Source organism: Epinephelus lanceolatus, chromosome 16, assembly GCF_041903045.1.
Source record: "Epinephelus lanceolatus isolate andai-2023 chromosome 16, ASM4190304v1, whole genome shotgun sequence".
In the NCBI taxonomy this organism is placed as follows: domain Eukaryota; kingdom Metazoa; phylum Chordata; class Actinopteri; order Perciformes; family Serranidae; genus Epinephelus; species Epinephelus lanceolatus.
In genome coordinates this window covers 18998804-19011523 of record NC_135749.1, presented here as the reverse complement: position 1 = coordinate 19011523, position 12720 = coordinate 18998804, and the positions used below count along the sequence as shown (strand labels likewise).

The window sequence follows — 12720 nt, the reverse complement described above, 5'->3', positions numbered from 1 at the left end:
ATTTCTGCTTTAAGTTGGGCAATTTAAACATGTATGCCTGTGGGGACTAACTTAGTTTTGGATGTTCAATAAACTGCAGTTTTTGGCACTTCCATGTTGGCTTCATTTTTCAGCCCTGAAGATTGTCTCATGGTCATCACGTGTGCATATTTCCATAGTTAGGTCATGTGATAACTAAAGCATCTCCATAACAACTGAGCAACACCATCAGCCGAACAAAGTCGTGGGATGCGGTTGACATCTTTAGTAGCAAGTCGAGATTTCTTTTTAAAAATTAGGGCTGCACCAAATTGAGCACAGCGTTAGTTCAGGCAGGACACGATGTCAAGCTCAGCTCACATCCCAGCTACATCAGCTGATCTCAGACAGCCAATCAATTGATGGAGCAGCTGATTGGTGGAAGGGAGTCAGCTGATAGATCACATGATTCCTATCTATACAACCAACTGGCAAATCTCATTCAGGGCACCTTATTTAAACTGCTCTGGCGTGCCTACTGTTGCTGCTTCCTCTGCAAGCCACTTTGCACTCCAACTCCTCCTTTTCATGCTGTGTCTGACTCATCAATGTCATCTCTGTTTGTCATTGATGCTGGTCTGTTCTGTTCCCGGGGGGTCTTTGCTGCTGTTCTCCCTGCCTTAGGCTTTCCATGTAGGCGCATGGAAGGGCAGGAAGGTTTACTCTCTCTGCCTCAGGCTTTCCTTGTTTGCACATGGAAGGGCAGACAGGTTATGGCTTTCCACGCAGGCGTGCAGAAGGGCGGAGAGGTGTGCTCTCTCCACCTCATGCTTTCCACGTAGGCGCGTGGAAGAGGCTTTCTGTGTATGCCCGAGGAAAGGCAGAGGGCCACATTGAAGCAGAAATATTTTTAGATCAAAACATATTGTGTATTTTGGATATGATTACATCTATCTTTTTTTCAGTAAATTTTGACTTTTGGGCTTAAAAACACTCTGGAGTAATTACGAATGCTTGGATCACACAGGTCAGAAACAATCCTACGCAGCTACTACTGGAATCTAACTCGATCTGTAGCCCAGTCTGTGTTTGAAACAGTGCAGGAATACCAGGCTTTCACTGGATGAATTGACATGCAAAAAAAAGCTGTGCATTTGAATGTTGATTTAGAATTTGATTTTCAACTTTATGAATGAAGCTTCAAACTACTCAGTACAGCCCTATTGAGAAGATTGCAGTTCATTAGCTGACCCTGAACTCTGACTTCATCATCATCATCATCATCATCATTACTGTCCAGTTCAACAAAAGTTCAGGTGAAAACAATGTACACCGAAACTAACAACATACCTACACACACACACCGACCTCAGTATGAGTTGCATTCAAAACATTTCTGTGGACTTTTTTTTCTCTCTACCACCATAAATAGCGCTGATGGGAAGAAGGGATTGTTGCCATGGAGACACAGTGCTGTGGCAGCCGGTAATTATTCTGGTTTAAGTGCCAGCGGAGACACACGAGCTGGCACACAAATGGCAGATAGTGACACCTGGACACGAGCCTCTCAGACGAGACCAGATAAGGGATTATATCAGGGGTTCTTCGTGTTAAGGGTGGAAGACCTGGCGGCGTTTTGGCTGCATGTGGACTCTGATTTGAAGTCATTTGGAGCAAAATGTGGACATCAAGGTCAAAATCTGTTAAAGTAAGAATGTGTGTTCATCTGAATGTACAGCCCCAGTGTAACAGGGAAGTTTGTAGACTGAAACACAGCAGCTGAGGGAGGGCAAAGTGTGTGTACATGATGTTACACACATTGGGGAGGATACAGTTGGTATCATGTGTTATATGATACGATTCAGAGGTGATGTCACCTGGTTATTATCCTCTCTGTTACATGGGCAGACTGGTCAATAAAGTGGACATTGTCAGTGTGTGTGAGAGTATTGAAGATACATGGCTGAAGGTGGGTGTGTATGTGTGTGCACAGAAAGTATGTGAGTCTGAAAGGTTGCAGGCAGCCTGTTGTCCAATATGTATTTGATATGAGTATTAAAAAACATACTCACAAGTCCCTCGCTGCTCTCCCACACACTGACACACTTGCCCAGCCTACATTCATGCACACACACATACACACACACCAACGCCACCCTCCAAGGATAATATTCAGCTTCCACCAAGTAGTAATCCCCCCTTCACTTTTTTTTTATCTGCTCTCTTCCAGACGAGGCCGACCTGACTAATCATCCAAGGTGTCAAGGTAAGGTTGTGTTCGGCTCTCAGCAGGCACTCGCACAGATAGCAACATGAGCCGGGTGTATTTTTCATTCAGAGAGGGGGGCACACACACCGGTGTTTCAGCAAAAACAGGAATTCCTCAGTGTCCTTTTGAAGAAGTTAAAATTGGCTTCTGCAGCTCCTGTCTGATTTCGCCACAAAACTTCCTCACTGCTCGAAGCTTCCCCAACTCCCACACTCCCTGGTCACATTAGCATAGGCGAGCAGACAGACACAATGGAGTTTTTCACCGCCGGCATTAAATACACATATTCTGTACACATACACACACCACTCCAGACATGTGCCAGAAGATAGATTGTCATATTCTTGTCACTGTTTCCTGATCCTTGCCAGGTCTGCCGTAGCTGTCTCGTCGGCTGAATGAAAGGAGAAGGCCATGCAAAAGAGGGCACATAGATAGATGCTCACTGTTTTTCCCTGTCAGTCATCCCTGCATGTCACCTTCTCATGCTATCACTCCTGCTCCACATAATCCGTCCTGCATCTCTGTCATACACTGCAGTGCCAGATGTCCCTATATGCACGCACACATCCACTCCACATTTATTTGTTAGAGGAGTTTTTTGAGACTCAGGCTCATCCCTGCCGCCGCCTCCCCTCGCTGTGAGTCACCCACAGCACCATGCAGCTCCATAAATCACCCATGATAACATCAGGGGTTCCATCAGCTCAGTGAGACCCAACTTTGGATGTGAGACGCAGACGTGATGAGGTTGCTTATGCTGTGCGCAGAGCCCAGACACCAGTTGTTGGAGGCTCTGTTGTGAGGGCCACTGCAGCAAGACTGAGGCAGATCACTCTGCACTGCAGTCTGGTGCCGCTCTGTGCTGCCACCTGCTGGCCGTGCGTGGTCATAGTGTACAGTTGAGTTACTGGTTAATAGATGTGACTTGATTATTAAACAATGTGTTCTTTATCAGTGTGTGAAGGAGGAGTGACTGATCAAAATACCAGAGGTGGTTTTTACTGGCAATGATCAGCCTGACATTTTCATGTGGTTACTCATTGCTGTTTATTAATAGAATCAGTGGATGGTTTCCTGCAGTAAAGCAGCTGCATCAAAAATCAAGTCTATCCAGTTTGTTTGCTCAGCAAATAAAACACAGCTTGCATGCTTCAGTGGAATGTATCCTTCAGTAAATTACAGTTATCCTCAAACAACACTTATCGTTTAGGATGTGCTGAAAAAGTGAAAACACACAGATTCTTCCCCTGCATGTTTAATCTCACGTAAGGTAATATAATGCTGCGTGTGCCACTCTGTGTTGTTATCATTTCTCATGATGGCAAGCTGATGAATTATTTATTTTTTGTGGGTTTTTCATGTGTCTGCTTTTATTTTCCCTGTGTTTCCCCAGCCGGTACCTGTCCGATGTCCTCTCCCCCCTCAGTGTGATGCGTCATGGCTCCGGTGCTGAGTGGAGTGTGGTGGGGTCCGGAGGCAGGCATCGTCGGGTCGGGTGCGGCAGCTGCTACAGGGGTGGCGTCGTGGCTGGGCAGCGGGCAGCTGGTCCTGGTCGTCACCCTCAGCATCCTCGCCGCCCTGCTGCTGGTCTCTGTGCTGCTGCTGCTGTGTGCTAGCTGCCAGGGGTGAGCACCATCTCACACACACAGACACACACATACATGAACGGCACTGACCTATTGTTGTTGTTGTTGTTCTAAGAAGATTTAGTTGTTGTTTTTTTGAATTATTATTTTTTGCCAGTTATCACACATAATACAGTAAGTATAAACAATAAAACAGTGTAAACAAAATGAACAATCTGTGTATTAAACAGTGACCGTAAAGGCTCAGACTAAAGCAATTACCTTTATATGCCTCGCCTACATTCTTATTCAAACAAGCTTCCTGTAATTATTGAATTAGTCAAACTTGTACCATTAAAAATAGCTTTGCTTATGTTTTAAAAACAAAAAATGAATCACACATTTTTAAAAATTCTACTGGCATTGTTCTATATCTTGGCAGAAATGGAATATAATATAATAAGTATGTTTTCTTCAGTGTAAAATCACCTGTTTTCATTACCTTAGAATGAGCCGTTTATATCTGCATAGGAAGCTTCACCTTGTTTGTGGAGATTGCCATGTTTCACCGCCATGTTCCTACAGTAGGCCAAAGCGGACAAACCAAACACTGGCTCTAGATAAGGCCATTTGTGTTTTCGTGTCGGCCACCGTACTTAGCAGACTCTCCGCAACAAGCTGAACAGCTTTGGAAAAATGGTGATTTTTAAAGTGAAACAGCTCTATTCAGTGTTTTTACCCATTTAAATCACCTGGTCTGTTTGTTTTGGAGAGGAGGAGACCTCTGTGGATAATTCGGCTGCCAGTAAAAACCTCCTGGACAATGAATACTGAAGGAATCCTAACCAGGAGTTCATGCTTGGCACATGGGAGAAGTTTCAGGTGGTTGCAATCTGCAATCTCACCACTAGATGGCAGTAAATTGTACACACTGCTTGACTAACCCCAACAATATAAATATGTCTCCATGTGTCTCTTTTTAAGCTTTTCATATGGTAAACATACAAATATCTTTCAAGCCATATTTGCTCTCCTGTACAGAAAAAGAAAACGTACACAGTCAAGGATTGACTTATAGTAAGATAAGGTGTCAGGAAAGGCTGCCTGGTTGAACCTACTGCCAGATGTTTATACATACTCGTGCTGGAAAATGGCGACCGTGCATCTTTGTGTTGAAAATAGCACAAATACCTGAGAGGGTATTCTTAGCTTCAGTAATTATGGGCGTCTCAACGATGAGGATCAGTTCTGCTGACTAACAGTAACGCATGTCCTCAGGGGTTTTATGGCTTTAACATCACAATTATAAATGAGTGTATGAGCTGTCAAATGAGGCTAGCATGTGCAAATTGTAGTATTGTAATTGCTTTTATAAACACCCCCCCAACAGCAGAAAGAATTGTCCTGTACACCCAAGGAAGTGAACAGGAGTGGAGCTTCAGTGTCCCTGAGAGCCCATATGGCCTACAGAAAGCAACAGGAAGAAGGCAGGAATCAGGAGACAAGCCTGCCATATCCAACTTTTACACAAATTACGTTTTGTTCAGACTGAATAAAGACTTCTCATCTCTCTTTCTAGGCAGAAGAAGGCAGTTAATGGACATCCAGCAGGAGACCATGAGAACCTCATGAATGGAGTGAGTTATTCTTTCAGTCGTACACACGAAGAAAGCACATGTTAAAGAAAGTGTTCAACATGATGATAAATATGCTTATTCTCTTTTTAGCCGAGCTACACAAACTGTTCCTTTAAGGGAAATCAAAGGCACTTTTGAAGAGACATTAAAGCATCTCAGAGGGCGCCCTTGATGAAAAAGCTGTCCCTGAGAATTAATTTTCAAAACCATAATTGAGGCTTTAAGTTTCCTGTCTTGTGTTATCTATGTGATGTGAAACGCGGAGGAGAACAGCTGTGTGTTTTGAGTCAGTTCGCCACAGTGCGTCGGGCAGATTAGTAATTACATGTATGCAAACATTTACATGCATATTGCTCTTGCAGTCTCTCAAATATGCAAACGATCATGTGCAACTAAGGGTGTTTTAAAGATAGATCAAGTCAGGGTTCACTAATATCTCGGGATTCTCGGAAACTCAAGCAGTGAAATATCAGTAATTAAATCTAATCGCTGGAAAAGTATTTACTCAGATTCATTCTCTCTGTCAAACGGAAGCACTATCATTGTGTTTCAGATGGAAACTAGCACACATGCATGTGCACACACAGTCCTCATTAGTCCCAGTGTGTGTGAGTGACATGTCTGTAATCAGGCAGTGTAACCTCGGGTAAATGAGGCTGTGGATTCAGCTTCCACATTGGCTGCATGCCTGAATAACACACACACACACACACACACACCCTCTGACATTTGCCTTCCAGTCCACTTCCATCACACTGACACAGAAACATACAATAACAAAACCTGCCTACACACAGCTGACTGACAGCCTCCAGTTGTGTGTGAGAGAAGTGGTTACTCCTGCTGAGAGAGCACATGGAGGAAATTCCACTGATTCGCATATCATGTCTTATGATGTTGTAGAGCGTGTTTCTCTTTCTGAAAGGGATTGTTCAGATATTTTAAGTGGGGTTGTATGAGGTACTTCTCCTTATTCAGTGTATTATCTACTGGGAACCGAACTGAAATTTAAACTTATCTATGCTCTCTTCAAAGCCGGACCCCATTGACAAAAACAGTAATTTTACCTCTCAGAACATGGGAGCTGCTGGTCTACAACTGCCACAATCTGTAGTTTGTTTGTGGTACTGTGTGACTTGTGTTTTAAATGGTTAGTTCTATCCATCCATCCATTTTCATCCGCTTATCCGAGGCCGGGTTGCAGGGGCAGCAGGCTGAGCAAAGCACCCCAGACATCCTTCTCCCCAGCAACACTTTCCAGCTCCTCCTGGCGGACCCCAAGGTGTTCCCAGCCCATATGAGATATGTAATCCCTCCAGAATGTTCTGGGTCTGCCCCGGGGCCTCCTACCAGTTGGATGTGCCTGAAACACCTCTAGCAGGAGGCGCCCAGGAGGCATCCTGATCAGATGCCCGAACTACCTCATCTGACCCCTTTGGAGCAACGGCTCTACTCCGAGCTCCCTCTGGATGTCCGAGCTCCTCACCCTATCTCTAAGGCTGAGCCCAGCCGCCCCACGGAGGAAACTTATTTCAGCCGCTTGTATCTGCGATCTCATTCTTTCGGTCACTACCCAAAGCTCATGACCATAGGTGAGGGTTGGGACGTAGATGGACCAGTAAATTGAAAGCTTTGCCTTGTGGCTCAGCTCCCTCTTCACCATGAAGGACCAGCGCAGCACCTGCATCACTGCAGAAGCTGCACCAAACGGCCACATCTCACGCTCCATTCTGCCCTCACTCTTGAACAAGACCCAGAGATATTTGAACTTAGTTCCGATTCGCCACAAACTAACTAACCAATCAAGGCAGCAGCAGGCCAGCAACTCCTATGTTTTGCAGGGGAAAATTACTATTTATGTCACTGGAGTTTGGTGGCTTTGAGGAGAGCATAGATAACAGCTTTAGTTTCCTGTCTGACAGCAGGGTAAAGCGTATCCTATAAGCGTGAACTTAAGGTGATATGGTTTGTTTTTAGGTTGCTAAATTACATTTTGCTCCTCTCCACATCCACAGCTTGGGGTGTGGTTACCACCATCTACTGTAGGTAATACACTGATAATGGATAGGTACCTCTAACAACCTCACATAAAAAAATCTGAACTATCCCTTTAAAGTCAATCGAGAGAATGAAGGAAATTAAATTTGATGAAACAATAAGACAAATGGCACAAGTCTTAAAAAAAAAACAGAGTATTCACTCCTTACAGAGTTGACTTTTGCCCTCTCCATGTTAGTACAACTCATAATGACGCCACGTCCTCTTGAACACCATGTTAAAGATAGTTATTACCAACTCCCATAGAAGTGATGCTTCAGTAACCGAGCAACATTTAAGTGTGACAAATGCCTGGCTTTCACAGACTAAGTGACATCCACTTACTCTCCTATCGTCTCACTCCCTCTGGGGCTTTGTGTGTGTGTGTGTGTGTGTGTGTCACTCCACGTGTGCCCATGTGCACATACACATTCCTCAGAGCCTTTTTACGTTTGATGGATATCTTCACTCTAACCTGCAATTGCTGGGTGGTCAGGTTGTTTCAGGAGGGGCCCATTTAAATGACGGACCTTGTCACAGACTGATAGGTTAAATGGGGGTCTTTGTCTTTGCGGATGAGTAGACTGTCTCTTCTTGCTCACCCCGCAATCACTCTGACTGTCTTTCCTGCTTCCGAACACAGTGGAGGAAGTCTCCTTCTTGCCTCCCTTGTTGGTGAAATTTATCATGTGTTTAGTATGTCTTCTATTCAGGCAGGATTTAGTCTCATGAAAACACCACAATTCATGTTTTTAGATTTCCATAAAGTTTGCGAAATTTAAAATGATCCTAGTTTATAAACTGATCCACTGTCAGGACTCTGATCAGGATTTAGATGAGGAATAAAATGAGAGAAGATGGAACTTGAATAACACTGAGACAAGGACATCTTCATCTTCTACCTATCTCCCACCTTGATCAAGATAATAAAACGACAAAAGAATTACATAAGAGTTATTTGGGTCATAAAATAGTTAAAAGATTACATCATGCACCCCACTAGTTGTGAGAGTAGTTGACCACTAGGTGGGGTTGTGGAGCTTCTGATACACTCCTGCTCACACAGAAGGAAAACAACAACCTTTAACAAAGAGAATCTTGACTTGCAGCGGTTAATATATCATCACAGTTTTCTAGAAGTGAGTGACTCGGTGGTATCTGTGTCTTTCGGAAATAAGGCCACAAGTGGTTAAAGTGCATGGTGTTGAATCATGCCTCAATGCGGCAGGTGCCTTATCAGTTTAATCACAGGGCTGATTCGGCTGCTGACTTCGCCATGTGATGTGGTAAATAGGCTTCAACTGGAAGACACAGTTTAAAGACTCACTGTAAAAAAAATCTGCCCCACTGAAGTGTCCTTGAGCATGAGTAGATCCCTACCAGCTGCAGGGTTGTTGTTTTGTAGTTTTGACTTGCAGGCGAAGAAAAGGTAAAATAGGGAAACAGATTTCTGTGTGAGTGTCTCAGTTTCTGTGTCCTACTAAGAAACCAAAGTAACTTTACAGACATAAAGGGAGATGCTTTCCTCAAAAGATGGATCTTACATCAGCTCAGCCTGTCATTAATCTAATTACAATCAGCACTGTATCTTCATTAGGCATAAATCAGTTTTGCTTTTTACTCTCTCTGGATGTTTTTTGTCGGTGGGTAAAGACACACTACATTTGATTATGCATGCGTAACATGCTGATGATTAGCATGAAGTAATCAGTAATGTGTTTGGGAAAGCTGTGAAAAGCAGAGATAAATAATAGGGAGGTGTGAAAATTGTAATCAGTGCTCCAAATATGACAGTTCCTCAAAATCCTGGAGATCCAGAAAAAAAAACACATTACAATCTGCTGACAGTGGCTTTTGTGTTGTACAGAGGTGTGAAAGTCATCTACCCCGTGCAAGCTGACAAGTGCAGATTGATTTCTGTTCCCCTTAGAAATGAACTTTTTTTTTTTTTTTTTTTTGCGTGTCGTGTTATTGTAATAACCTCTGAGGTGTTTTTTTTGTCAGCACAGAGTCAGTCTGCCTGCCTCTGAGCTCAGCCCAGCAGTGACAAACATCTCCCCCTTTGTTGTGCAGGTGTCAGAGAGAGAGACGATCAGCCAATCGGCAGACAGTCCAGCGACTGACGCAGCCGTCAGCAGCTCTCACAATGGTCCTCTAACCAGCGGTACAAGTAAGCCACGACATTTAGCTTTAGCTTAGCTTGTCATGTCTGAAAGTCTATGATATCGGTATTAGAATCACGACTGTCCTTTTAGCTGCATGATAACATTTGCAGCTGGTGTTATGCAACATCTGATGACTTTTAGCTTTGGTTCATCTCATGGCCATATCTATGTAATGGTCTTAGTCATTTATATGTGGGTAGGTACTAAATATCAGTAACAAACTGTAAATAGTAATGCATCTATTCTGCAGTGATGAATAATAAAGATGTGTCTCATTACAGGTCATTGTTAAAAAAAAAACAGCTTTCACTCTCCCTTCTTTTTTCTCTCCGCTCCTCTAGTCCTCACAGACACAGGGGACACCAGTCCCCAGCCGTCAGAGGATATGCTCTCCAGCCAATCAGAGCTCAGGTCCTCCAAGTGTCCTCAGGACCGCGAGCTTCCCAGCATTCCTCCCAACAACGCCCTCATTGGGGATGGACCCCCAGCCTCAGGGGACAGCACCTATGAGGTCAGTGTTTAAAGTCATCTCGCTAAATCGTGTTTTTACTTGCACTTAACTTAAACGTGGCCGTCGCAGGAGATTAAAGCTGTGACTGTTTGGGCTGCTGATTGATTGTTTGATTGATCGAGCTCAGGGTCAAAATATATAGAGAAAGAATTTCTCCATCAGAGGTTGATAGATTGATTGAAGTTTACAGTCAGGAAACAGAAACACTGAATATATTCTGCTCATGCACAAGCATATTTAAGTACCCAATATCCCATTTCCAGGTGGTGAAGGAGATTGCAGTGGCATCACGTGACGTCAGCGCCGAGGACTCCCTGTACGAGACAGTCAAGGAACTGAAAGACCCCCCCGCAAAGCTCAGTGTCCCCAACAGTACCGTCCAGCTGAGCCCCGATGAGCCTCCCCATCATCCCCCTGCCCTTCTCAACGGCCACCTCAGCCCCTGCACACCAGAGCGGGGGCCCCTGTGCGCGGGGGTGGAGTACGCCTCTGTCGACCTGAATAAGAAGAGCCGTCACAGCGCCGACATGGAGGCCAAAAGGCGCTCTGATAATGCCAGCGCTCCCTCGCACAAGGAGGAACCAGAGGAGGACTTGCCTCCACCGGTACCAGAGAAGGTTCTGGATGAGAACGACAACCAGCCAGTGGTGATGAATGGCCTGGCTGGAGCTGTGATGCACAATGGAGAGGTGAGAATGGTGTGGGTGGGTGTGTGTGTGTGTGTGTGTATGTGGTCCTACACCTGTGCAGTTTAGTCAGCTAACATTTGCATACTGCTGGTTAATGCCTAGTTAGTAAACAGAGAAAATCTTATTTAAAAGGTAATGCAGAAGCAGGAACTTATTAAAAATACATTAGGAGTTACATTTTTGATAATTAAAAAAAAAGAAATTGAATTAAAAGCCGCAGCATGAGGTTCAATCTGTGAAACAATAGGCAGCCTTAATGCACTGTATTTTGAATCCAGACACTGGCCATCACTGTCTGCTGCAATACACAGGTTATAACAGACACAAACCAAGTTAGCAGCAGATACTGTCAGCATTATATAAAAGTCCAGCTGCTAGAAACATAAACTTACCTGAGATTCCTTCATATTAAAGCTTTGTCAGCATAAGCTGTGAAATAGCGTTTAAATAAAATTGTTCTTGAAGTCAACTTCCAGCCTGTTGCTACTATGCTACTATAACATGAGGGAAAGATCACTTCAGGTGCCGTTTGAGCTGTGCAGAGAACTGCAAAACAGCAACAGCAAATTAAAATAGTTTTCTTTGTGATATCGGCACGCCAACATGCCGAAAAGCTGCTGGGTTGTACGGCTAACAAGACTAGACAAATCCAAGTCTCCAGTTTTATATCATATCAGTTAAGGAATCGTGAAGGAAAAAGTGGCTGGCGGCCATCACACGGCCTAACTTAAACAAACAGACCCTGTTCCCCCAAGTTAAATCACACTTATGTCTGCTCTACCCATCTCCTAACAGGTGAGAATGATAAACAAATCTCATACTAATAGGTCATATGATATTGGTGGGATAGTGATACTCAGTATATTGTAACATAAATAATTTCCCCTCGGGGATCAATAAAGTATTTCTGATTTACATGCACGCAGTAGTCGAGCTAAGCTCATAGCTCAACTAATCAGTCAAGTAGGACTCTTGTCTTGAGTATATATGCTGAAGAGAAAATTGAATTTCTGACCAAGTATGTCTGACTCCGCCTCAGTAGGTGGCGCTGTGTCCTTTATAATATAGTGTGTGTTGAACTAATTCAAGTTCTTGTTCAGAAACTTTTTTAAATAAATCTGCCTTTCACGTTTTCCGACCATCCATAAACTTCAAAATGTTTAGCTCCTTTAGCTGTTGGAGCATGAATGTAGTTTCCTCGTCCGTCCACAAGTGCGTCTTCTGCCTCTCGGTCGCCATGGTGTTTGTTTGTTTGTTTTTCCACGAGTTACCGAACTGCTGCTACGTCATCTACTTCTTCTTCCGGGTGAAAGCCTGCGAAAGAAAAAGTGGTGCATGCGCAGAACGCTGAGTCCGACTCCAGGTCCAATTATCGGACTAAGCCAATAATTAGATTTTCTCAAGCTGCATGTAAATGTACTGACTTTGACATCTTGCATTTTCATGGACATTAAAGGCCCAGGCTCGGCCAATTTAAAATATTTTACTCGTACTTAACTCATTTTTTAAGCTAGCACAAAGTTAGGGATATCATGTAAGACAACCTAAGGCACGATTCAAGGCCGGTCAGGGAGAGGTTTCTCTCATGTCTTGCCTTAGAATCAATAGAAAGGGCTTCAAAATAACTGCACGCTATGTTGGCCTCAATATTCTTTAATTAAAATGTAACTTAAAGTTGTGCCATTAATCAGAAAGGATAACTCACTCAAAATTTTTGCAGTGGACAGACCAGAGATTACTAAACCTCATGTCCCCAAACAAAGATGGCGGCAATCCCTAATCAGTAATGAGGTTTCAAATTTTAAGATTGACCACACTCACAGAGCAGTGCGATGACACTGGAAAGAAACCCAAAACCTGAACCCTTTGGTTCTCAGGTGTACATT

At 43.8% G+C, this 12720-nt stretch overlaps 1 protein-coding gene across 1 annotated transcript in view; it reads left to right on the top strand.

Annotated features, from left to right (window-relative positions):
* pag1 (phosphoprotein membrane anchor with glycosphingolipid microdomains 1) overlaps window positions 1-12720 on the top strand; it is a 69554-nt gene that overhangs the window by 47720 nt on the left and 9114 nt on the right. The window contains exons 2-7 of the mRNA XM_033636221.2: window positions 2189-2224; window positions 3624-3855; window positions 5375-5432; window positions 9543-9639; window positions 9976-10145; window positions 10409-10834. Of these exons, the coding sequence (XP_033492112.1) occupies window positions 3668-3855; window positions 5375-5432; window positions 9543-9639; window positions 9976-10145; window positions 10409-10834 (939 nt within the window). The 5' untranslated portion in view covers window positions 2189-2224; window positions 3624-3667. The remainder of the gene's footprint in view (window positions 1-2188; window positions 2225-3623; window positions 3856-5374; window positions 5433-9542; window positions 9640-9975; window positions 10146-10408; window positions 10835-12720) is intronic.